The sequence below is a fragment of the Centroberyx affinis genome, unplaced genomic scaffold, assembly GCF_046629955.1.
Source record: "Centroberyx affinis isolate AG114_WGS23_722 - 3 ecotype Tasmania unplaced genomic scaffold, CSIRO-AGI_Caff_v1 ptg004892l_1, whole genome shotgun sequence".
Lineage (NCBI taxonomy): Eukaryota > Metazoa > Chordata > Actinopteri > Beryciformes > Berycidae > Centroberyx > Centroberyx affinis.
The window spans coordinates 17,277-44,522 of NW_027282397.1; the positions used below are offsets into that span (position 1 = coordinate 17,277).

At 40.7% G+C, this 27,246-nt stretch overlaps 1 protein-coding gene across 1 annotated transcript; it reads right to left on the reverse strand.

Moving 5' to 3' along the window:
• Window positions 1-555: 555 nt before the first annotated feature.
• Window positions 556-26,519, reverse strand: fndc4a (fibronectin type III domain containing 4a). The gene is made up of 6 exons (XM_071545374.1): window positions 26,431-26,519; window positions 17,974-18,089; window positions 16,215-16,419; window positions 7,784-7,873; window positions 4,482-4,615; window positions 556-779 (listed from the first exon to the last, which is right to left on the reverse strand). Exons 1-6 carry the CDS (start codon window positions 26,504-26,506, stop codon window positions 738-740), a joined length of 663 nt encoding a protein of 220 aa, XP_071401475.1. The 5' UTR covers window positions 26,507-26,519; the 3' UTR covers window positions 556-737.
• Window positions 26,520-27,246: the final 727 nt, after the last annotated feature.

The following is a 27,246-nucleotide window of genomic DNA, read 5'->3' on the forward strand; positions in this document are numbered from 1 at the left end:
AATGCAAATGGTATACACAAAATGGCGGTTTTTAATTTGAATACTTTAGAAATGTTTCTTGTGGTTTCTTCAAATGGATTTTGGATGCCAATATTTGCCTTTATTGTTACTGACCTTTAACTTTGTTCTTGCTGACAGTCTGCCTGCAGCACCCACACAGTAATACATGTACTGTATATGATATGGCTGTACATTAACACTCTGTGCAATGGAAAAAAATTGATTTAAATTACAGAGAGTTGTCTATAATATATGAACATGGCATCTAGTTGTACAAGCCAATATCAAAAATACACTGCCTATTTAAAACGTGAAGACAGGCCTCCCAGAGATGATAACTGTGTGTATTGTATTGCAATAACATACCAAGCATCTGGCAAAGTCATCGATGTTAACTACATCATGTAACGTGTGTGTATGACTGTGTATTTGTGTGTGTGTGTGTGTGTGTGTGTGTTTGGGGGAGGGGGGGTATGTGTGGATGGGTGGTGGAGTGTGTATGTGTGCCTTTGTGTTGACATTTGTTTACGAATACATGTGTGCATGCATGTGTGCCATTTGCAAGATTAGCTTGGCCAACCTGCATCAACGACTGCGCCATAGACAATTGTCTCAGCCCAGATATTTTTTTTCTCATCAGTGAGAAAGGTTGAAAATGGGAGCGATGGGAGGAGAGAGAGAGAGAGAGAGAGAGAGAGAGAGAGAGAAATCTGACATCTGCATCCGCATTCTTCCCCTCAAACTTCAATGATGTTGATAGATGGCACAGAGGGATGAAACTGCAAAAGATAAGAGAAATAAAAATCAGCATGACTTCCTTTTCCTTTCTCCTCTCCTTTTAAGGCGTCATTTGATCATAGCAGGCCGGTGCACTGTTACTGAATGATGTGCCTGAGGAGGTTGATTTGAGCCATGAACTCAAATAGTATTAAGAACAAATGCTTGGAGACACTGATAATCTATGTTCCACAATGATACAGATTAATCCCCTTCAAAGCACTTCAAATGTTTGCATTGTTTGATCTTGGTTAAACTCAATAAGCCCTGAAGTTTTAAATTCGTTATTTTTTATCACTTTTATCCCCCAGAGTGTCTGGCAACAACGAAGCTGCAGTGCTTCAAGTGACTTCTTAGTTTCCAGGGTTAAATGAATGAATTTGGGAGGATATTTGGATAACACGGGCCTAGAATTAATTAAAAAGTGGCCCTACTGTAAATAAAAGACAGCAAGGAAGAAGAAGAAGACTGTTAGACTTATAACCATCACTCTTTCTCAGTTCTTGGTTCAAGTGAGAGATGATTTAAGGACAACAGGGGGTGGGGGGGAGATGAAAAGACTTTGTCAGATGGCTGTTTCCTCTCTAGGGCTGGTAGTTTGATTTGTTATGTAGGCCAGTAGTTGTTTACAATGCCTGAGGGGGCTGTTTCCTCATTTCAAAGCACAGCTCCCTTTTTTTTTTTTTTTTTTTTTTTAAAGTTCATCGGTTGAAATATCATAGGCCCCTCAAAAGCACTTTTTTGAAGTTGTAAGTCACATGTTTATAAGATACTACTTTTTATGTATCAGCCACTTGTGTTTGCATCGATCCAAAGTCATTGATCGGTGTGGAGGTGCTGTGATTGGCCAACTTTGTTCTGTGTCTGTTGCGAGTGTCCTTCCCTCTCGGAGGTCTTTGGAGCACACTGTGCTCTCTGACAGGCCAGAAGAAAAATCATCACCATCGATCCCGGTCATCAGCAGGGTTCAGCCTGACCATTTACAGTGAAAAGCAGAGGGGATTGATTGCCATGAAAGCCACTTTCCCATCCACCTGATCATTTTTCCTTGTTTTTTTGTTGATTTTGTCTGCTGCTGTTTTCTTTTGTGTGCCTGGTGTATTGAAAGTCCCAAACTTCTATATGTTTAACTGCTGAAGATTTAGGTGTGAGAAAGGATTAGGGGGTTTATTTCAGCAGTCATACAAGTATGTTTGCTGATTTAAGGTTATGGTGTGAAGAAATGTTTTGTGAAACATTTTGTGTGCATTAATAGGATGGCAAATATATTACAGAAAACATTGGCATACTGTAAGCTTACTGCAGACCAGTGAACAAGATTGTTTGGAATATGTTTTGATAAATCCCCTTGAGTTTGTAAGTGTATAAGTATATACATAATAGATAAGTATATGAATTATCTAAAGAATGTCTACATTTTTTATGTTAGAATAAGTATAGAATCACATTGCATAATTAATGCATGTAATCTAAATGTTGGAGGAAAGCTATTGAAAAATGTTGATATAACATTAGGACACTGCGTAGTGTCCTAATGTTATATCAACATTTTTCAATGATACTTTCCAGCTAATGCGAGCATACTGGGCCTTTTTAATACTTTGTTAAAGCTTAATTAGCCTTTAACTCACAGCCATGCGAGTGTTATGGTGCTTACGGCAAACAGCTTCAATAGGGTAGTATGGGCTTTCTTGGTGATCATAAAAAGGCACCACTATACACCATGACTGACTGAAATAAAGCTTCAGGAGTAATGGATGTGATTTTATAATGATCATTTTGTGAATTTACATGCACCTATATCACAGCACATGCTATCAATAAATCATTTGCCAGAAAAAGCCTAGTTTAATGAGTTTAAAACTTCATAGTAGACGCTATAATGATCAGAAGTTAGTTCTGCAGTTCTTGCAGAGCAAGAAGTCCAACTGTGGGAATCAGAAATGGCCTGCTCATGGAGCTTCAGGCACAAAGCACCAGCTGGAAACTTATTAGCCCATGGTGCGCACTGGTCATTATGTGAATAAGCAGCTTTACCCAAGATCGAAGATCTCATTCACAATTCTTGGCTGGTTTCCTATGAGAAGAGTTCCTCAAGCTCTCATCAGAGCTTCTCTGACAGAAACCTTGCTTCTACATTCGACCACCTAATGAGGACTGGAAAAGGAGATAAGCCAACACAATGAAAAATCCAATGATTACCCTTCAGCTAATTTAAACAGGAGAACTCAATATGTTGCTAAGTTAAATCCTACCCAGAGGTCAACATTCACAATGCAAATGACCTCTGCTATCGATTGGTCATGGCCTCAATACTCACCCACAGTGACTTTATCTGTTATCCATTGCCCTATTTGGCATTGCATGTATTTTTCATAGTATGGACTCCCTACTCTTTCACTCAGTTCCCCATGTAGCAAGTCAGGATTTGAGCTCAATCCAAAGTTTAACTCTGGTATCATGGAACAGCAGCCAGATCCCTCCTCTGTTTCTTCTATAACCGACATGCTGCATGTAGGTGCAATGTATTTTCTTTTTTTCTGTAAGTGTTTTGCACTGTTGGGGACTGTAATTGAGTGGGAATGCGGTGTTTTGGAGATTCCCATGGTTACAGCAGTAGGAGATACCATATCGTTTATGTGCTCTATTGAATGTGAGATGGTATTTGTTTTTCCCAGTCGAAGAATCCTTGATGGAGAAGGTTACATTATAGATTGGGTTTTGGCTACAGTAAATATAGGAATTCAAGACTGAAATGGATACCGATATGAACTGAGAGGGGTCATGGAGAAAATTAGTTGGCGTATATAAAGGTCAAGCTTCAAATGAACTACAGGAAATAAGGTCTGTGGTCGAGATGTGTTCCAGCAACAGTGCGAGTAAAGATGACTTCAGGCATGAAACTCAATGGGCGGTGATTCAGCACGATGCTACATGGCAAAATAGCTGCTATTTTCAACTGTGCAGGAAAGTGCACAGCATTAATACATGACATGGTCTGGGTTTTCATTTTAAATTCAGTCAATTTAAAATGAAAATTTGAAGTTAAACTCATTTACCAGTGATACCAGTGATTTGTTTTTAGGTCTTTTTAAAAAAAATCCTTGGCAAAGCTAATTTGCTGTTATGGGAGAATGGGCAATCCACTCCACTTAATACTGTTTATTTTTTTCTTAACTGAGACTGAGGGTAGGAGAGGGAGACAGAGGAGGGGAGGCACAGGAGAGAGGCTTCTGGCAGGCTTCATCCTAGGCCAGCAGGGGCACATGTGGGTCCAGACATGAGGGTCTTAACTGCTACACTATCTTTGGGCATTATTCTAGTTACAAGAGATCAACCATTGCAAATAGCCAAATAGCTGTGTGTCTAGTCTCCAAGGCAGTCATGCTTCCTAACACCAGAGCCTATATGTAACTGTGTTCCACAAAATGAATCATGAAAAAATACATCCAAGGCAACCAAGTTTGCAAAAGTGTTTTGTCACTTTTGAGATAACGCTATGCAGTCACATACGATCACTCGACATGGTCTATGCTAAAGTGTAAAGAGCACTGGAGCGAATGTTCTCAGCATGGGAGAGGAGGCACAGGACCCAAAACTTTGCTGTACTCCTAAGTCTTTCATTGATTTTCGAATTCAGCGGAAGATGTGCTCCCTGATTGGACTGTGCTGGTGGTGATGTGTTCGCAGACGCAGCTGCTCACCTTGCTCCGCAGCAGCCCTCCGCTGTGATGCTCTGGCGTGCTCCTCTCCGACGACGGCTTGGCCTTCTCCTTGTTGTTGCTGGAGTCGTTGTCCTTGATGATGTCATACTGTCGGCAGAATAGAGCAATAACAGCTGCCCGAGGGGTGAGAGATAGTCACACACAATACACACACACACACACACACACACACATACACACACACGCACACGCACACACACACACACAAAGAGGGTTAGGAATCCATTCATATGGCAGCAGCTGTCACTCACGGACCTGTCACCACTTCCTCTAACTGAGCACGTTGAAAGGCCATGTGGATAATGTAATTCAGTTCCCAGGGGGTTGGGGATGCTCCTGCTTTTATCTGCAAGCTTGGAAGACAGTAAATTCTCCATGGACCTTGATAGGTTGCATTTTGCAATCTGCCAGATGCAGTTCTGCCTCCAGTTTTGATAAGTATGCACACAATTAACTTGCTTGCTTCACTGAAGTTATGAATTAATATGAGCTAGTAATGAGAAGGGAACTATGAGAAATATTCATAACAATCAAGAATTTAATATAATTAGCAATTCATCATTATGGATGTACTGTATGCAGTATCTGTTATTTTCATCATGTGGCACATATCTGATATTGTAGTCTGTTTTCAATAAATTGTGCAAGATTACAGAAAACAATGTTGCATTTAAATAGTCTCTGTCTCTTTGTAGAGGGGAGATGTTGATGGTAGCCAGCTGCACAGTTAAGGCTGATTAGTGGATGTTTACTTTGATAAGTGAGTCTGTCTGTATGGTCTCTATGGAATTCTGTTCTATTTCCCTTGAGGATTTCATTTGTGATACAGATGTGTTTTAAAGAAGAGACTAACCCATCTTTTGTAATTGTCTCATGTTTTTCTTTATTTTATTATTAGGCTACTACTACTTACTGTATGCACTTCCCTTTACTTTACTGTACTTTACTTAACTTTAGCCCTCTATGAAAGACCACACTATGAATGATTTATGCTCTTAAGTTTATTTCTGTGGGCATTACTATATAGATGTTTTTTGCACACAAGTCCATGCACTTGTTGGCATACAAAGAGGAAAGACTGGAGTAGAAAAGGGACAGTTCACATTTATCTTGAACCTTTAAACTTTGATTAATGCTGTTGCTCTTTTATGGGCGTAGTCAGGCAGGAATAAAGATCCCAAATCTTAGTTTCAGTCCTGTGGTGTTCTTTTCCTGGCCTACATATATTTAAGAGAATGGCGCTGGGAAATAGTGCAGTACCTTTGTGCCCAAGAATTGCTTTGGTAAATGTAGTGAATGTCAACTGGGATAGATTTAAATTTTGTCGTAAAATTCTACTGAAGTTGAATGCTTCTTTGGATGTGAGCGGTAGCTTTAAAAGTGTAAAATACTGTAGAGGAATAGACAAGGAAACAGACATCTGGAGTAGACAGAAATGTTAACAAATGTTTCATCTGAAAGTTGTCACTTGACAGTCAAGCCCCCAGGTAGATAAAGATATGTAGAGCTGTGGTTCAGTTCATGTCATGTGCTGTTCCTCACAAAGATAAACTGAACAGTTCCCGATGTGAAGTGACACTATGCTCAGTGTAACCAGCACCAATCTGTCAAGGTTTCCCCCTTCAACTCCACAGCTATGCAAAGTGAGCAGATGTTTTTTTCTCTGGGTCTTTAACTGCATATTCAAACACTTTTGAAGATGCTTTACTCTTTACAAAATATAGTAAATGAGTTCAATCTGATTTTGAACTGGAAGCTGAGGACTGTTTGTAAATTAGCAGCCTATTATAATAATATTTTTTGTTTCAATGAATATATAGATGGCAGTAACTGTTTATTCCAAATGCATAGAAAACCTATTTAACGTGATATTATGAATTTATGAAGCAGCTATGAGCTAGAATTTAATTAGCAAAAGATTAAGAGGTTTGTGCAACTGCTGCTGCAACTGAGAAGTGTCATTTATTTTTTTAGGGATCAAACAGCTCCTTCACTCCCACTCTGTCTTTACATCCTCTATGTTACTTTGGTTCTTCTGATTAGTATTTTCTTAAGATCTGCCTCTGTTGCTCAGGGGCGGGAAACCCCGCTCTTGGAAGTCTGTCAGATATGCCAGTTCTCATCGTGCCTCAACACTTCATTAATCAGCACAATTCCTCAAAGGGATAGCAAGTCATACTTGAATGGAGCGCTGAAGAGCAAAGAATGCTCAGAGAGGCGTGACGCTGGTTTGGTTGGTTTGACATTACTGAACAAAACTGCCTGGAATGGGTGGGACATGTTCAGAGTTGTCACATTTATTTTTGCGTCAGAATTACCCAGCGCTTGGGTCATTAACTTTGACTTAGTAGGGACCCTAGTGGTATTCTGCTGGATGATTGATTGACTGGCAGGTTCATTGATTCATGACTTATTGATTGGTGTGTCAATGTATTGATGTAGCTACAAGGGAAACCACAGTGTGAAGCCTCTTTCAAAGATGTGCACCATCAGTCTTCATTATTAAGGCAGACAATAAACATTGACATGTTGCAGATCCATCAAGATGTTTCATCTTCTTATAGCTTTGTAAGCAGGATTTTAATGTCATTTCACTCATGATAACAAATTCTCAGTAACCTCCCCTACGTTAAATTTGATTTATATCTATTAAACCTTTTAGACCTTCAATCAACCTATTGATATCCTTTATAGAAGAAGCCACATGGAGAAACCTTACTGTTAGACTCTGAGGACCTAGAGTTTATGGTTGTTATAGAGACCGTATTATACAGTAATTAGAAGCTTTGGAAACTTGCCAAATCAAAAAATGCATATTACATTTGATCCCAGTACTGTAAAAGTGTGTGCTTGCTTAATTATGTATTTGATTTTGGCTGATACACCAAAGAAAACATTCTGCAGTTGAGTGCAATTTTAGACAAGCAAAAATGGCTAATGATATGGCCCAAATTTTCAGAATAACTTCCAAATCCCATGGACGATGACTCATGTATGCATTCATTTTGAATGTATATACTGTAGATATTGAATACATGTAGTCTACTGCTTATTATAATGTATGTCTTGCACTATATACACCTCTTGTCTTTCTACCGTGTGTGTCAATATGTATTTTGAAACATGATCTGCTTCTGCACCAATATCACTAAGACAAAATCCTGTACATTTATTGTACTTTATTGAAGTGTTTCTGATCCTGATTTTTGGTTCAGATTTCTTACTCATCTGGCTGAAATATTATTATACCTATAATAAGCCATGACAAACTACAAACTTACCTGCCCACATGACCAAAACCACCACAATGATGATCATCTCTCCTGTCTGTAGATGTCTGGACTTGTCCAGCCCCTGCACTGTGGGGTCATCTGGAAGAGAGGAGAGACAGGACAGCTGTGATCAATACAGACTGCTAAATACTAAATATACACAGACTGCTACTATTACTAAATGCACCCACCTACTAGACTAGTCTTGTAAACCCTGTACTGCCTGTATTTGTAATATAATATTAACAACTCAAACATGTTTACTCAGCTTTCACATCTAAAGTATCACACTGTCTTGAGCAGCACAGGTCACTTAATGCAAGTCTCAAGTTTAGTCACGAGTCTCAATCAAGTCTGCCTAAACCACAACATTATTTCTAAGAAATTTACTGCCAGCTTATAACATTATGGCTCATTTAGCTGTTAGTATGTTAGACTTTGGTTAAATGATAAATTAACCTAAATTAAGGTTTAGATAGGAACCACAAGAGTACATAATTACTACATACTGCCCAGTAGGAAAAAAACACAATGAAAACTAAGCTTTTTAAAGGTTTGAAGTCTTGTAACCAAATGTCACTGCAGCTGATGCCATGCAGCTGTTGTGTTCATCAGAACAACACATCAGACTGATGTCTAGATACATCATAGTCACATGCAACCTAAATAGAAAAAAAACACTTCAAACATTTTATGCTATACAACAATGCCATTCTTTTACAGATGCTCATTGTTCATGAGTCACTAATCTAAAGTTCAAATCGAGAGTGAAGTCAATTTGTATGTGACTTAAGTGTGACTTAAGTCCCCATGTCTTGAGAAATGTGAGAGAAACCAAATACAGAGCAAGCTACAAGAGACTTTATATTTAGGAAATATTTAAGATATATTTAAGAAGCAAAAGAGATGCTGATGCTTCAAACAACTGAGAACCTCCTGGCAACCGTTTGGACCTAAATAGAGTGCAAATCCTCTTAAAACTATAGCTTCCCACTACTCACAAAGAAACCAGTCAACAGCCAATCTATATCAATCACCATTAAGTCATCATGTCAGCAAGCGCTGGCAAAAATGCACGTTCCGTTCATCTCATATGACGGTCATGACATTTAGCAGGAACAACAGTCAGAAGAAATGGTGGGCAAAACCACACATCAATCTTGTAGCATTAATCCTCATTTAAGAGGATTGACTATGGGCCTATTTCCACCCCCCAAACTATCTTTTAACCTGCATGGATGGAACTCTTCCAGCACACCACTCTTCCCAATTGCCCCTCTTTAGTGAATCAAGTCGTCAAGACACTGGCTCCGAATACCAGGCTGTCAGCTCTCTGCTGCACGCGATAGCAATTACCAAGTGGGGTCAGTTGTGCTGCCACGTTTTTGGGAAGTGGTGGTGGTGTGTGGGTGTGGATGTGCGTGTGTGGAGGGTGAAGACGGAGTGGTACGTTACAATTGAGAAGGGAGGGAGACTACAGGTCACAAACAGAGAGACTCTCATCATTGTTGAGGCATTGACCAATATGAAGGATCTGTTGTTTTTTTGATATTATCAAGTGACCATTTTTCATCATAGATATTTCCTTGAATTAGGCCCACAACACTTCCAGGAGGTTCAACAGTTAATTCTGGCATCCCACAACCTGCATCTAAGATTAATCTACCTCGTCTACTGTGATGACGTAAACAGCTGGCTCTGTCTTGCACTTAAATACCAGGTCCAGTCTTAGGCCAGTGCTTAGCTTCAGTGTTGGTCCTGTGAGGTGTTGTGTTAACTTGTGCTCACTCAATAATACGTGTTTTCTGATTTGTTTCTCTTCACATACAAAACCGATCGAATGCACTTGATTCTCTCTCCTGGTTGGTCAATAATTGTTTCCGGTTTGTTTGTTTTCAATCGCTGAAGCAAGGAACTTCAGCACTTGGTTAGGAGTACATTCCCTGCATTTGCATCCTGATAGGATACGTCTGTGTCTTTCCAACTTAACTTCTTGTTTACACTTTCCTACAGCTCATCTATTGTTCCTGCTTAACTTAAAGAAAGTGTTTTGGGTAAATCTTTCCACTTCGTCATGCTGATATATTTGTTCCATCCTCAATTTTGTATTTTCCAAGTGTGCTTTGTTCCATCCAGCTCCATGACCCTGTTACAAATGCCCTACAAATCCCCAAGTCAGTGCCTAGACTAGGCACCACACTTCTGACGTCTACTGCGGTGTCTTCAGACGCTCTCAGCATCCACAAAATCTCCTCGGATTTGTACATTTGAATTCCTCTGTAAGGCGAGGGGGATGCAAGGGAACAACCCCCTTCTCATAGAGTGCTAAATCACTAAGTGTGGGCCTTATTCCTTAACATTAAAATGATTTTCTCAAACTGCTCTGCGTTTGTTATGGGTATCTCATACGCTGTAAATGTCTCCATTGCTGGGCATTAGCACAAGCTGCACGCACCACAACTTTAAGTAGTCTGGGAACACTGAACTCTCGATACACTCTGAGCCGCTTCCTACCCTAACCCCTGAAGCTGCTCTTTGACTGCAAGATTTATGTTAGACCATCTCCCTAAGCTTCTGATAGGCTTCTCTGATAAGCTCTTCATCAATGCAGAATCAAAGTCTGACAATTTCCCCCTAACTAGACTTTGTATAGCTTAAGTCAACAGCATTTAGTTTCTTCTAAGCCCATTTTAGGTTATCATTCACCTTAAAAAGCCGCCTTTTTGTGTGGGGTGCTGTTATAATCAACCCAACCTGATGTCCTCATGATTATCTACAGTACATTATCATAGTTGATGCTGAAGGTGAGGTATCATGGCACCTTGCTGTGATATCTAGACCCTGTCATGCTGTAGTAAATGCTGTGAAGTATATTCCTGAAACAGGATTTTTAGGATGTTTATAAAATGTAAAGTCACCCACAAAAGATTGTTTGGTACTAAGCCAAATTAGGGATGAATATATGTGAAGTAATGCAAGGCTTTATACCAAAGAGTGGCTGAAAAGAATTTCCAAATGTCCTGAATAATGTGCTGCTGCGGCACCATACATATTTCACATCGGCACCATACTCAGATATGCTGTTTGATTCTCTCCTAGAGGAGAATGAGGGCCTGGGCTGGACTGTGCCTACAGTATACAAAAGAGTCTGTGTTGCGATAATTAGTCAACCTTCCTCCTCCTCGTCTCAAATCCCTTGGTGTTAGTTGTGGCTATGAACTGTGCAGTGAAGCCATGTACTAGCACACCAGGGGCTCTATATTGGTACCACAAAGATAACTCATCTGATTTATTCTTACATTATCTCTCTTTGAGACTAGGCAATTACATGGTGTGCTCTTAGGTTTCTTTAGGATTAAAGCCCTAATTTAAAATCAATTAACTAGCTCTCTAGTCCCTACCATGTTCAGCTGTGGTAATCAATAGAACTGGGACACACTGTCACTAAGTTGCCATTCACTTTATACTGTATGTTTATTGCTCTGAGGGTCAGACTTAGTAATGATCCAGAGAAAGTAGCTCTGCCACTTTCATTGCACAATTTATTTGATATTTTTCTACTTGCTTTAATTATAATCACCCTCTAGAATGTGTCTTTTCTCTGATGTTGTATCACTCACATTTGCCCAATGTGAGCACAGCCATATACTATTCAATATTAACTTATACATAAATAGGGCATTAATGAAAGATGGAAATTATTAAGCTGTTCACCCATGAATAAAAATTAAGCAGGCAGCAAACTTTGGTTTCAGTGTTGAATGCAGCTTTGTTACTTTGCTGTCAGATAGAGGAGGCAAGGTTTCTGACTCAGCAGAGCCAACCTGACATCCCTTTGAAGTATCACACAGTAATTGTGTCTAAGGGGACCACATACCTAGTTATGTTTGACAGCACAAGACATTCATCCTCTAAAAATATTGTTTTTCTTACCCTCCATACGTGAGGCTGTTTGACAGTTCAGTGGCAGGGGGTAACATTGTCAGTGGTTTGATTTTTCTTTGTTGAGGAATTATTTATATAATTGTATCTGGAGATTATTGTATTGATTGTTACCTCACTGTTTTTCATGCCAACAAACATAATGCATTCATTGTCGATTTGCAGATCCCATTCTGTGAGAAGAAGAGGATGCCCCTACAGTAAATCTATATTTTCAAAAATTTCTAAAAGTCCCTTCCTTAGGCTGTAATTTTACCTTATCTTCAGCAAAATTAGTGTTAGTTAGAGTTCTTCAAAATATTTTCACTTTGCTCAAAATACTCAAAGCATGTGTCAAAGAACAGTTGAAAAGGAATATGTTTATGCCTGTCTTACTGTGAGTTGCGTCACTGCTGCATGTTTCTTACTGAAAGACAGAGCCATGCTCTAAATAAAACATCATTGTTGTAGATTTCCCAGCTCTCCTGGGTCTGTTCTGACCACAGCAAGACATACCTCACTTTTGAAGGGCAGGCAAAGCACATACATACATTCTAATTAAAAGCTTTCAGCGAACTAATGAAATTGGACTAGACTTTGAAAACGCCACAGCAACCTATTTAAATTCAAATTCTCCAGCTACACATGGTGTATATCTGCTGCCAGGCAGCGCTTGCTTTTTATGAAATAGATGGATTCGGAACCAGTCCAGGATAGGTTTACATTTAGCGACGTATGCTGTAATATGTAATCATATTAGATCAAAGAGCATTGCAGTGGGGGAAATAAAAGCACTATTGATTCATGAGTATCATAGCTCTAGCTCTCTGGAATGTCTCAGATACACTGCAAATCAATTTACTTTCAATGGAGAGCACTTGGCCGTGACAAAGGATCTTTTAAATGGCTCTGTGATACAGGGGCAGGCTAGATTAAAAAGGCTTTTCAAAGCACTGTGGTCATCAGCAAGAAACTGAACATAACAATGTGACATTTAATTGAGGTGGTGAGATGTCACTTAATTGGATTGAGGACTAAGAAGTAAAAGTAAAAAATACAGATATGAGGTTATTTTGGGAGGGAACATTAAATTCAAAACATTTTCTCTCAGTGGGCCAAGTAAATATTCTAGGACTACATCACCATGAGACAGAACTTAAATTTTCAGAAAACAATGGAAATTCATCTTCAGACGTTGTAGGAATTAGCAATGTTGCTAAGAGATAGGTGTTTACAATGGAGGAACGGAGCCTCAGTTTCTCATTTGATGACCTCAGGAGCTCACCTAGGGCATGATGGCTTTGTTCATTGTAACATCCTCCATGGTAGTCAAAGGTCCCTATGGATGGTTTCATGGGTTCATTTCTATCATAGCATTGAAGAATATGTATACAAGCCTGTACCAGGAAAAACTGTATCAACACAACTGTATAATATAGGCTATCATCAATGCCCTTCTCTCAAATTGGGATAAGACAATTATCTTGCAAAAGAACATTAAGACTGATTCAGTCACAGCTGCTACATGTAGATTTTTCTCCAGGTGCTTTGTGCTTTGTGATATCAGATACAAAGTTCAGTCATAAATTCAGGGATAGCATAAAAATGAATGAAGATACATAATGACAAGATGTCAATAATGAAACAAGAAAACATGTAGTTGACTTATAAACTGAATACACACAAATTGGAAGCTTGATATGATTCGATGGACCTTTCAAACCGGGGCATGTACAGTCTGCACTGCAGGCATTCGATTTATGGAAAGTTGACACTGATTGCTTATACATTAGAACCCAAAAACACACTCCCACTAATGAAGCTCATTCACTGACTGGACTGTTTTTCTGACCCACTTGGATGACTCAGGGGGCTACAACTCCTGATTAATGTTGCATAGTAAATACATCTTTTTCCAGAGTCTTGACAAAGTAGAAAGACACAGAGAAGTCTTTTCCATGCTCAAAACTTGTTGTTGAGCATATTGATGTTGAAGGTCAGTGAGCTTAGCAAAATCCCTCGTTGTCTTTTTAACTTCATCCAAGATTCTTCTGTTCAGAAATATGTACAGAAATACATTTCCTCAACGTTTAATGTTGATGTAAAGCAGCAGCAGTGTAATGCCAGTGGCTGTAATAATTTAAAATGGAACGTACACAGGCTCTTGTGTAGAAGGTGATGTCGAATTAGTTTCCTTCTCTTTCACTTTGGCTGATGATGCCAGCTTAACTAATGGTACCCAACCTGAGTCAGCTGAAGAGAAACACTTATGATTCACTAGCATCAGCACTTCCCATATTCAGAACCTCGGCTACACCATATAAATCATGAAGGAAAAAAGTGTTTCAAGTAGGGCCTAGACCAATGTCAAATGCAAGTTGCAATTATTTGAGTTAATTTACTTAGCTCATCTTATAATCATAGCTGAATCACTGCTAAGCAGATTAGCTGAGGAAATGCTTCTGAAATTTAGAAACCTCACAACTGAATATAATGTTAATAGTTTTCTCATTCTTTCCTCATCTGTGCTATGAGAAACTGAGAGTCACTGAACCCATTCTCTATTGGTCACGGCCTTCACATTTCCTCCAGCCCATGAGCTGAGCCCAGAAACTGAATTTGAAGTGTTTTAGAGTGTGTGTCAGAATCCTGATTAGGCACCCCAAGTGATATAGAGTTGCATAAATTCAGAGGAGCCTGCCTGCAGTCATGCATGAAGAGCCTGTCAATAATGAATTGGACGATGGGAGAAAATAAACCTGGTAGAGGCACAGTGAGCTCCCAGAGGAGACACTGTGAGAGGAGGCTCCAGGTTACATGCACTTATGTCGGCACTAGCCTTTACTGTACCTCATTTTCAATGTCAAGGCGCTTAAAAGCGTTCAGCAGCCAGGAGAGGCTATAGTACAACACCAGGAAAAGCCTCTGAAATGGGATGCTGCTGTCTTTGCCCGAAGTAAAAGGCCTTTGGCATGCCACATGGAATTGAAAGTGAGGCAAACATTCTGCATTAGTGTTATGTAATGGAATGAGATGAAGTCTCCATGTTGGCAGTAACTGCTGCAGTGACCTATTGACCTCATCATCTATACTCTGTATTCAAACCTCATAGCATTATTTGCCTGACAGAGGTTATTACTTTCCATAGAAACTATAACACCATCCGATTTTTCATACATCTTTCCAGCATGGTGCAGTTTTAGTTATAACGTCTCATGGCTGGATGAAGTGCCAAAGAAGAAGATTAGTTGGGAGTGAGTTTTTAGTTTTGCTTTCTATAGTATATCTATTTTCCTACCAGCTATTAACTTCTGACCTGCATTAGCAGCAACATTTTTGGAGTGAATATATGAAGGAAACCTTACAGCCAACCTCCATTGCAGTGATTAACCATGTAATGCTGCCATTGGACATCAGCCACAGAACCCGTGCTGCCTCTGAAATCATCTGAACCTGCTCTAGTCCAAAGGGTCTCCAGGACTCACGTGTTAATTTGATCTTTCCCGCCATAGGAAAAAGCCTAGACATCGACACTGCCCTCATAACTTAAAAAAGGGTTACTCTAACTCAAAATCATAAAAGTGTCTGTGTCCTTGCTCCCTTGGACAGCTGGCCATGGAACATCAATTCTGGCAGCGGTGCGTTTACAGACCTTGGGTAGGTTCACGCCCACTGAGGTGGTGACCTCACCCCCTGGGACGTCCAAAAAACAAAAGAGTGGGGATTCTTTCCTGAGATTTAGGCTCCACATGTACCTGGGCAAAGGGGGGGGGGGGTGGTTTCCTTGGTCTTGCTGTTGTTTCCTTTAGTGGGGGGTCGATGTAGCCGTAGCAACATAGCAAGATGAAAAGCATAGGGAGTTGGAAGTGGTAGAGCTAGGTGCCAGTTAGCAAGACCTCGACTAAGCTACTGATGGATTTTTGGCTTGGCTAAGCTAGCAAATGAATGTTAGTTTGCCAAGATGGAACGCTCCCTTTGAGCTTTTGGAGTGTAACGAGCAAAAGGATAGCCAGAGGAAAAAAACTCCCCTTAACATGGTGCTTGTCCAAGGCAAGCAGAATGAATCCATCTACCCAGGAGTTTTCTGTCTGTCTTTTGACACACTTGGTATTATTGGAGCTTTCATGGCTGACACACCCAGAGGTGTTAGGGTTAGCATCAAAGCATTGAAAAGAGTTTGACAAAGCATGGCTGCTATGTGTGTAGCAGGTTAAACTTTGTGCAAACACTATACTCAGTGCAATGATTTGTATGTACAGGCCTTCTCCTCTATAATGTGTTATACTGTCAATATAAGAGTAATGACACAGTAGTGGGAGCAAGTGGGATCAAGCATTTAATGTCTTACAAAGGTCCACCATGAATCCTTTATGATTCGTTGTAATTGAGAAAACATTTGCCCCAACTCCCTCACTGACAAAACTTCCCTTGTTATTGTCCTAGAACCCAGAATCAAACAAAGTTTTTTCACATGAACTTTTCCATATTTAAATGTGACCCATGTGTCAGAGCAGCATACCTTGGTTGGAGCTGTTAGAGGGGAAGCGGTCGGACTTCTTGAGGGTGCGAAAATGGACCTTCTTGCTGGCTTGGCTTTCCCCGTAGAGGCCAATCGACTGGACCTGGATGATGTAGTCTGTCTCCTCCTCCAGGTCCCAGAGAACACAAGCCCGGCTGGTGGTGTTCACCTCCCGGATGAACCGCTGCATGTGGCCGTCCTGCCTCTGGGGATTGGAAGAGGGATAGATTCAGTAGAATGAATTGATAGCTGAATGGGTAGATAAATGAACTGATATAGTGGGCAGCAGGGTGGTCTAGTGTTCAGAGAGGCCGTTTTTTAACCAGAAGGTGCCAGGTTTGATCACCCATGACCCCAAATATCAACCCTTTGGAAATGTCCTTGAGGAAGACACTGATTCCCTAAAAGGTGTTGTGGCTTAAGAATATATATTTCCACATCGAGGATCAATATTGTATCACCTCCTCTAGAAAATTTAAAAACAAAACAAACTCAAATATATATGTACAGTATATGTGGGATGGAAATGTGGCAGGGAACAGGGTTAAGGGGGGGGAAATGTACAGCTGTGTTGAAGACTGGAGGCTGGAAGCTGAAAAGTTGTGGAGTGAAAATTCTGCCAAATTCTGGAAATTACTCGAGACATCAGCTTTGTGCCTCACACTCTGTCTTTGACCTTTGAGAATGTTATTTGGGCTATCAAAACCCATAAACTGTGGGATTAATTCCTCCTATTTGCATGCTGAGCTCTGTGCATAGAGCGCTTTCTGGCCCATTTGCACTCAGAAGCACTGGACCAGATGTCTTCTTATGTGTTTTTTATGGCTCTGCTAGACTGCGGGATCTGATAAGGAAACTCACTACTCTCTTTAAACAATGAATAATGTAATGATTAAACTGCCATATACACTCCAGGCAATTACCAGGCCTGTTCAAATTCAGGTGCGTAAGATGATGAACAGCCATAAGGAGAGAAGTTTAGATGTTGGGTACGCCCCATCAGTCGCACTGAGTGAACAGCAGAGTGAAACGGCTGCATTGAGTTCCATAAAACATAAACACGATTACTGACGTTATATGGTATTCCGTCATTCAGCATTAGTATTCATTGGGCTGTTTGCCTATTTTAGGCCTTTGAAATCTATTCATCCTGAAAAATGCAGTTTGGCAGGTACAGATATGTGCATTCACCCTGCAACCTTGTTTTCTCTTGACAAATCAAGCATGCCAAGTTTTATTTTGATTCCAGGCTTGGAGGCAAGATTAAGTCAGCCTTCCTCCATGCTAAGCAAAGCTTTGTAAGGGGTTGCTCAGAATATGCATCCAGACAAAAACAAATCTTTATTCACCATGGATCTTGTGTGCGTGTGCCACTACTCTCTCAGTATGCTACGCAACCTCGGGATACACAGAGTGATGATGCGTATTTGCTGAGCACACAAATTCAGTTCAGTCAGTGAACTAATTGTCTTTTCACTGTTCAACAAATACTTCAGTTGCTCTTAGGCATTTTATCCCCGTTTGTACCACAGACTGTCAAGAAGAACTGTGACTTAGTAGAAAATGGATGCCATGCAGGTGCTCTTCCTCATACTGTCTACTGGTCTGCCAAAACCTTTTCAAATAGACATGATGAAGGCTCGGTGCCAAACCTCCATGGCCGTGGCCAAAAATAAAATTGAGGTAATTTTTCTCTTTTTCAGAGTTTGTTCTGCTGATCTACCCATTGTTTGGAAAAATTTAGAAATTTAGGACTTACTTGTTGTGAGATGGAGAAGCCAATGATTATATCTCCCTCTGGAACCTCCCAGGATACAGTTGCCGAGTCGGCCCGCAGGTGCATGACGGACACGTTGACGGGAGCTGGTGGCCGGTCTTGTGAAAAGGAAACAGACTAATTATGCTGTGGAAGGTATGGTAATGTCAAGATGCAGTGAACACTTTCATGTCAAGGTATTGTTTACACATCTGGTAAAAGCTCTGATACATGATTTTATCTCTATGTACTTTTTAGAATGTATAGCCTGAACATAGCTTATTATGTTACTAAACAGATAACGTTCAGGTTTGTGAATAATAGCAATAAGATTATTTGATGCATCTCTACATTTTGAATTATCCAGGACATCTGTGTCTACACCACCAGAAAACATTCATGCATTGTATCTGTACTCTCAACTCACCACGGCTGTTTATTTTTTTCTATAAAAGAGAATGGCCAGTTTATACTCTCAAAGCACTTGTTGTCAGTTTTGTGGATGAGTCAGCGAAGGGAGTCAGGAAACAGAGCAGCAAACTGTTTCACCACAGCATGAGCTACAGCGGAGCCTGTGCATCCACAGCACACACACACAGTATTCACAGCAGAGCACATTAGACCACAAAGCCACCAGGATATGGTCACCACAACCATATCACACACAACACTTCTGTCCCACACTTCATATCCATCATACACTGGCATCAGTATTACGTAATTACATTCTTTTACCATTGCTACAGGATTATTGAGTCACACTTATGCTGTATTTATGCATGGGGCAAAATAATTTGTTTTGTGTCAACAAAACCATCCTTCCATTAACTCTGCTGGTCCATGTCAGAATTTAAATATCACCATGGCATGTTCCTGCAGAGGGTCATGTAACTGCTTTCAAAGGCAATCTCAGCAAACCACAAATATCTACAGTATAGTGATTATTTTATACATGTCTATAGGTCTTTGCACTCTCTGGAGCCGGTGGAACAGTGGGGTTTTGAGGGGAGACCTGTGGTGACACATGACTATATCAGCTCCTCTGACTGAACAATTAGGGTACAAAATAATAAATGCTGAGTAATCTTTGAGCTCATTTAGTTACTTGGTCCTTAAATGCATTGCTTGCTTGCATTGAATTATTAAACTACAGGGTCACTGCAAATCACAAACGTGTCTGAATTTTTCACCTTCCCTCCAAACAGCCTTGTCCTTCAACTTGACAGACTGGCCTTTTTAAAAGTAACCAGGGTGTCCATTTCATGTCCCCACCCCTTGGACAGGGCCGCATTTCTTCACCCTGTCACTTTCCAGCCATCTATCATGATTTAGTTGCCAGTGGACAAGCTGATTACGGCGGGACAAAAGCCTGCGAAGCAAATGGGCAGGAGAAACAGAGGGTGACAGATCCAATAGAGGGCCTGTACAGCTTTACAGTCTCCAAGCAATCACTTGGGTCAAATGGATAGGTAAGATGGGATTGGTTGGGCAGATAGAGTAGAGGGAACCTGGAGGCTCTCCTCAGGGCTTTTGTCGTCGATGCGGGTCTAATGGACTTTGTGTGTTGTCACAGAAACTAATGGATGCAATGTGGAGAGGGTCAAGTGAGGGGAGACTCGTATGTCTCGCTCTGTCAGGTATGTGAAGAAGAATGAGAACAAAGAATCGCTTCTGAGGATGGTATCAGGATATAAGGATACACTGAAGGAGCTATACAGGTATGCCCTGCCTAAAAATAGAATCTCGAAGCTAAAATACAGCAGGCATTGATATACATAAATTATAAGGAGGATTCCAAGTTATAGCTTTTGGTAGCAGTCCAATACAAAGTGAATATTAATTGAAGGTTGTACAGTCAATTAGTATTTGCAAATCTTTTATCGACTTATCAGGGACAAGCTCACTACCCTATAACATAGTTGTCTTGAGATGACAGCCAAAGGCATTTACAGTACCCAAAAGTGCACTTGGGAGAGAAAGATGAAAGAGAAAATGCTGAAATTGGGAGCTATTTCAAATGATTTGCAGTTTCATCTTTCCCCATTCCTCTCACCTCCCTCGCTGCTACTCTCTCCCTGTCTCCCCTTTTTATCTCACGCTCCCTCTCTGTCGGTTCTCGCACTTCCCTCCATTTTATCTCAGAGACAATCAATAATGGCCTCCGTGTTCTGCTGCAAAGGTGAGCGATTACACATACTATCAAAATGACAATCAATTCTCAGCCAATGACATTGCGGGAGGTCACGAGACCCTCAGGTCATGCTGTCAGTCTTAACAATGTCTCCCCGTCTCAGCCCTCATGACATCATAAACCTCAGGGGGTCGGGGTCAGACACCTGTATGGCTCACAGCTCCTTGGACCCATGACATGCCTATAGATTGGTTAGTGGAGGGCAGAGACTGAGCTGAACATGGGACCAGACTAATGGTTACCCACTGATGGAGAGAATAAGGGGAAATGAATGTTCCAACTGAGGGTAGAGGAGGGGGGGGGGGGCTTGGCTGTTCGGTAACGCTGACATCATGAGGTCAAGAGGTTACGCCTGTCTCATTTTGTCCATTTAATGAGAAGCTCCTTCATGGAAGCAGGGGTCCTAATGTGTTCAGATAGACGTAGGTTAAGAGAGGGGAAGAGTCACATTGTCCAAATTGTCTTTGATCATCTGAGGGCTGTGGGGAATGAGTCACAGATATATTTACATTAATGGTTTCTTTGTCCTTGAGCATTGGCAGTTTCTCAATGTAATGTAATAACATGCTGTGTGTCATGAACATTTCATGATCATGATAATAATTGTTTTTTATCACCAACAATAAACTTACATCACAAGATGCTGAGTCAATAATTGGCTCTCAACAATTTACCAAAACACATTCTTCTTCAACTTAGTTGACAAGGCTTTTTTTTTTTTTCAGTTTATCACCTTATAAAACACCCACACTGAACAGCCTTACAGTAACCTAGTTAGCTGCCACTCTTTTCATTGCAGGACATTTCAGATTGCCACACAGAAACTTGTAGCCTTGTAAGTGAGTTATCCACAGTACACACTTTGCCACAATAGCAAGGTTATCCATTTGTTTTGTCAGGATTGTTCTGAATCTTTAGCTAGCAGGCAAACAACGCCAAGCCTTGATTGCCTTGAGCGTACCTCCTGCAGTGCGCATTCCTCAGACTAAGGTGTACCATTTATCTAGGAAAGGACACATTCATTTCTCTTGAAACTCATTGTCCTTTAGGTAATGGGGGTTACAGACATCCACGCATGGGCAAAGAAGCAGGCAGTAACCATGAAGCATGGTCTATAGGTCATTTATTGCTGATGGAGCAAGTGACGGTTCAGTTGAAGCAGGCCATGAATCATCACTAACGTATTACTGCCCCGTTGCTATAGAATGGCTATTTCCATTGCAGGGACTTGAGCAGGACAAGTATATTTTCAGCTTGAAATGTCTGGATATGGTGGCGTTCTTCTACCATGAAACCCCCATTACTGCTGTGCACATGCAGACTCAGACATGCAGACACAAAAACTGCTCTTATTACCATTCATCTACAAACCAATAAAGCGTTCAGTGTTTGAGAAATTTTAGATATGTAAGCAAAGTGACCCTGAGATTTCAAATATTTCAACATTGTCGGTTTGACTGGGTGGGCTCAAGAGCAGGCAACAGATGAACACTGTTGCTCTGTGATTTCCTAGTGCAAATATCAATTATGAAGTTCAAACCTCTTCCCAATGTTTCCTCCTAGCTTAGCCGTGTTTGATGTTCCCTTCTGCTGTAATAAGTGTCATTGGGGAGACTTCGATATTTGTTATTGGCCACGTGTGTAAGAGTAGCCCCACTCCAGAAGATGTGTTATGTAAGATCTGAAATCAAACAGCAATAGGTCGCAGTGGGTGAGGCGTAGGTCGGGGCATACAAATGGTAACACCTTTTTGGGACGTGGGCACACTGTCAGGATGAATCATAGAGTACAGCCACGGCCCGGCACATTAGCTACTCCCCATCTAGACAGAGTGCACACGCAGAGATAGCTAAAGTGCAGGTGGATGTCTGAATGGATGACAAGCCACGTGGAAAAGAGCCCTGTTTGAGATTTGTTAAAAAAAAGAAGAGATGAAAAAAAAGTTAGGACCATGGCATCTTATCCTGTCCTGTGTTTACTTGTAGGGGAAATACGCACAGTACACCCCACTATATTTGTGCAGTGAATGTTTTGGGTTGTGTATGTTGCATTCAAAACAAGATCAAAAGACACTGAAGATTGTCTAGTAGAGTTGATAGAGCGAGATGGTCAAGCAATAGAATGACTGCATTAACATAACAGAATGTGTGCAGAATTTTATTACTGATCTGCAATCAATGTATTGTGCTTCCATAAAGTGATCACAGGCTTAATGAGCATCATAGATTATTTGCTAGATGGCAAACATAAATCTCATCTCCTTGCATGTCTTTAGAAAGTGTGATGGCACAGTCAGTGACCCACCCTGAATTGGGCTACGGGCACGACTCATTGAAAATCTTCTACAGATGAACCTGAATTCTATTCTCTATTTACATTGAAAGACAAGATTTATAGATCAAACTGACAGTTGACAACTCAAAATTTCTTTAGAAGAATGTAAACCCAGTGCTTGCTCCTGTGTTGGTTTCTGAAACAACACACAAGCTGCATGGGCACATGTATGAAATATAATGCAGTGCCATTTGCTCTATGGCTCAGTAACTGCCCTAGATAGAGAGACAGAGGCTGCTGCTGCTAGATTTTACTGACAATGTCAAGCCTGACACGAATGAGTGCTCAGCATTTTATTCAGGGGGCGTGAAAGTTCCAAGTGATTGATCGGTTCACTAACATTGTCATAATGGAACTCCCATGGGCGCATAATTCATATCGCTTCAAACACTCAAAAGGCACAGTACAGCACAGTGGGTTTACTAAGGTGATAGACTCTGTATCCCCATGTTATTGATTACATTTCAGTCTCAATTACCTCTGCGAGATATTTGAAGTTTATGACAGTTTGAAGGTCTGCTTGTAATGCATTCTAATAGCTCCTAATGCCATGGTCTCTTGTGTATGATATATTCACTCAAAACAGATGAATAAAATAAGGCTATAACTAATCATAATAGGTCCCTCGAATTTGCCTATTTCAATACATGGACTTAAATTGATATTTATAGATGTATTCACAAGTCAATCTGTTTTAAACTCAGCCATGGGAAGACTAAATCCACGCCTCTGCACAGCAGGGGATTGTGTTACTGCTGCTCCCAGGCCGCGATGTTGCAAATCGCCTGGCAGTGGATCTTAGGCAATATCACGCTGGTTTTATCTCAGCCTCAGCACCGTCTTTCTCTGCACTGCCTTCGAAAGCCAGTTGCTTGTTTCATCTCCGCTATGCATTCCCTTTTGAGCTTGATTTCAAGATGACATTCAGATCCTGCTTTTGTTTGATGCCATGCGGGAGCAGTGGCTACATGTGATCTTTGCTTAGTTTCATTGCTGTAGTACACTGGTATCCACTGTAGTAACAACACTGGTAAAGTGCTGATGTTGAATTGAGCATGGAAAGACTTGTGCAGCCAGGCTTAGCTAAATCCTGTACTTTTCAATGCCTCTTTACAGTAGAGGCACTCACTGTCCCTTTCCATCTCCTTCAGGTACACACTGTCCACTTTGTCAGGGACCTGCAGGCGGTGATACAACAGTGTGACCAGATGGGACCAGGTGCCAGTTTGAGGTTAATGTAATCGGTGGCCAAACCCCCATGGGCTATTCGGCTGTGAGGTAACAACACTTCATCATCACAGAAAGGCAAAGGCTAAGATTGAGGTGGAGTTCAGGAGCAGATTTCTAACAATTTCTCCATAACTTTCTCTTCTTAAGTTTCTAGCAGCCATCTTATCAATTACAGTGGACACAATTGTTGACTTGCTGGTTCTATGAACATCAAAACAATACGCCAAACTGTATGAAACCTCTTGTTATCACAGCTATGTAAAATGGAGGACTGAATACATTACTGGTTGTTGCAATCAGAGTTTGTCAGCACGACACTGTAGTCTACGTATATTTCTGTAAGTTTGGAGAATGTCTGCTGCTTCATACAGCAACTAAAGTTATGAGCGCATGAATAAACATGGGCCTCGCTCTGATGGATTTAGCTCTAATACAAAATATCTATTTGACAAGAATGTGTCACTAGGTTTATGAACAGCAAATTGCCAATTTAGCAGAGTTATATGAACCTGGCCATCCAATAAATTATTCACATTTTGTTTATTTTCTGGAGCACTATTTTGACCTCATATGAGATTCATTTTCCAACATGCTTGTTTTCCGACTGTGTAAATAAATACAGGCCCCCATAGCCAATAATTTCTCCTCATTTTGGACCCAGCAACTGAAGCATATCAAGTCAAAGTTATTTATTTTGTAATTCTCCCTATGTGTGTCTCTCCTGTTTGACTTAGGGAGGTATCATCAGAGTTTTGGTTTAGTGTGCCACACACTGGGATTCTCTTTGAGTGGGCGAACTCTGTTTTATTCAGATGTTGGCAGCTGGCTCAATGCTGACCTTATTACATGGTCATTTGGACCATATGTCATATGTCTACAGATTTGAATGATTAGAAATCACTTGGAAATTTCCAAATGTGCATTTTAAGACAGGCCTGTGTACATCTATACATTCTGATGCTGCAGTCATGTTTCATGTTTCAGCTGGTAAGATAAAAGCAAAAAGATACTAACAGCATATACAATGAATACGATTTGGGATGTGATTAAAGGAAGCATAAAGATAACAATTTGCAACTAATATAGTACACTAGCCTTCACCAGTTTCCACTGGAGGATAGTCTGTCCTTTCACGACTTTAGTACTACTCTCTCATGACAGCAAAAAGCCGGTTTCCAGGTCTCCATTAATTGGGTTACCTAACAGACACTTCACAGAGAATTTCCCCTTCTCTCTGCCTCATTGTATCATTGAAAATTTAATGGGCCACCTCAGTATAAACCAAAGAGGCTTAAAGTAGACTTTCCTCTGACTGATGTGTCACTGTGAATCCCATAGTCTCATAGCATGCATAGGAATGACAGTAATTAATTCAACATTTATTTTATTTACCTCATAGCTTATTGCAACAGCCAAATTCATATTTATAAGTTAATTATTTTATTGTTTTAATAGTATTAATGTTCTTGACAACTCCATGAAGAACACTCCTTTTGCCACCGAGATTTGAGATTTTAGAGCAGAACATGGCAAAAGCTCTGAATACTCCTCTCCCTCAAACAGACAGGACACGCCCACAGAAGCACAGGAGCGCCAATCTGATTCTCTCATGACACTATAACATGTAGGACTCAGTTCCCTTGAGAGGGGAGAGAGAGAGGGAGAGAGTGAGAGAGAGAGAGGGGGAGAGAGATAATCTTTTGTGACAGAAATATGAGAGATTAATAAACAGCAAGTCTGAAGCTGGGCTTACAATGGAAAGAACACAGAGGGTTTTACATCCCAAGTAGGCTATGTTACTGGTTTTAAAGCACATGTGATTTTGCCTCTATGAATGCGGAGGTGACATACATGGTTGATCGCACATGGTATAAACCAAGCTAGGTTGGAGGTTAGATAAAGTGCCTGCCATTGTAATGACATGACTTTATAGATTTGAACTTGGCTCTCCAACTGCTGTGGTATATTGAGTTAAAGATGTTAGTCTAGCTCTATTTTGTCCCACAGTGGGCACTTTTTAAGGGCATTTTGTCCAGAACCATGACCCAGATAAGAATGACTTGAGCCCCACTGATTCAAACAAGATAGTAGCTTCATAGACATAAAGCAAGGGGAACAAGCTGGATATGGCTGTAGTGTAATGTTCTCTCATCAGGAAATATTTTCCAGGTTAGTCATATTGTAAACCTGTTAACATCATCCTTATTAAATGCACAATTAGGACAAACTGTCAAGGTTATTATCAAGGTTATCATAGTTATAAATTTAAATATCTAACATGATGGATTTAACATAGAAATATACAGAGCTAGACATCATGCCTTTGTTTTCATGAGTAATTTAAAGAAAGTAAAGAAAACAACAGCCTAGCCTTGTACCTCACTATACAGTATATTCTAATCCAAATCAAGGAAAGCAGATATTACTGGGTGAGTTTGCCATTCATGTACAAAATAAGTAAGTAGACCCCATAAACAATAATAAAAAAGTACAATAGGCCTGACTGGTATGAAGTTGAGAATCAAGTATAGCATCAGGTTCAAATTGAAATACAACAGAAGCCTCTTCAGACACTGACAAACGCAGCTTAGTGTGACTTATTCACGCGTTACATGTAATCCTGTGAATGAAGCTAATGGTGCATTTTTATAAGCCTTGAAAGTACAAAATAATTGATTGGGCTCCTTTGCTAGAGGCTTACTTACTTGCTCCCACCAGGAACATGTCGCTGCCAAAAAGCAACAGGACCACGGAGTTAATCAAAACAAGCAGCCGAGCCATGTCTTGATGGATGCTGTTCCTCTTCTTAGAAAGATAAAAACGTAGATCTCCCACTTCTTAATTAGTTCATTTTATAACATGATGATATTCCTTTTAACGAATCGTTTCGTCATGGAACGGTCAGTTTGACTGAATCGGGCAACAGCAGGTCAATCAGTTGTAAATAACCTATGAAAGTGTGTGACAAAAGATCTGTTCGCAAACATTTTGTCAACACAAGCCGGATTCTTCATTTCTGTTTGAATTCCATAAATCCTTCATTCATGCGGTTGGCCTCGCACCAAACAGCAGTCTGAGACATTTGGTGCCCGACTAAATCAGGTAACTGAAACAAGGCTTCAGCAGCCGTTCACGCCATCCTCAGGATCATCGATCATCAATCTCCCCGAGTGCTCTCGTATGAACAGGTCGTAACGACGCTGACGCTCAGGAGGTCGTCGGTCCCCTCAGACAGTGAGGGGACGCGCCGGGGCGATTCAGCACCATAGACAGCGCCTAAGTTTCAGTCCGCCCTCCCGCACCACAGCTGCCTGTTTACGGTATGCATTCATTCGTTCATCCGCGCGGACTGGTCATCCTATAGTGTCTTCTCCGCAGCTGCCCAAACACCCTATAAGAACCTCCTAGTTTCCAGCACTTTAGCTTTTTGGCACAATGTATGTGCAGCATAGCATGATTATTCATCCACGTGTCATCAGAGGATGGCCGAGCAGTTTACGCATAGCCTTTGCTCACAGAAT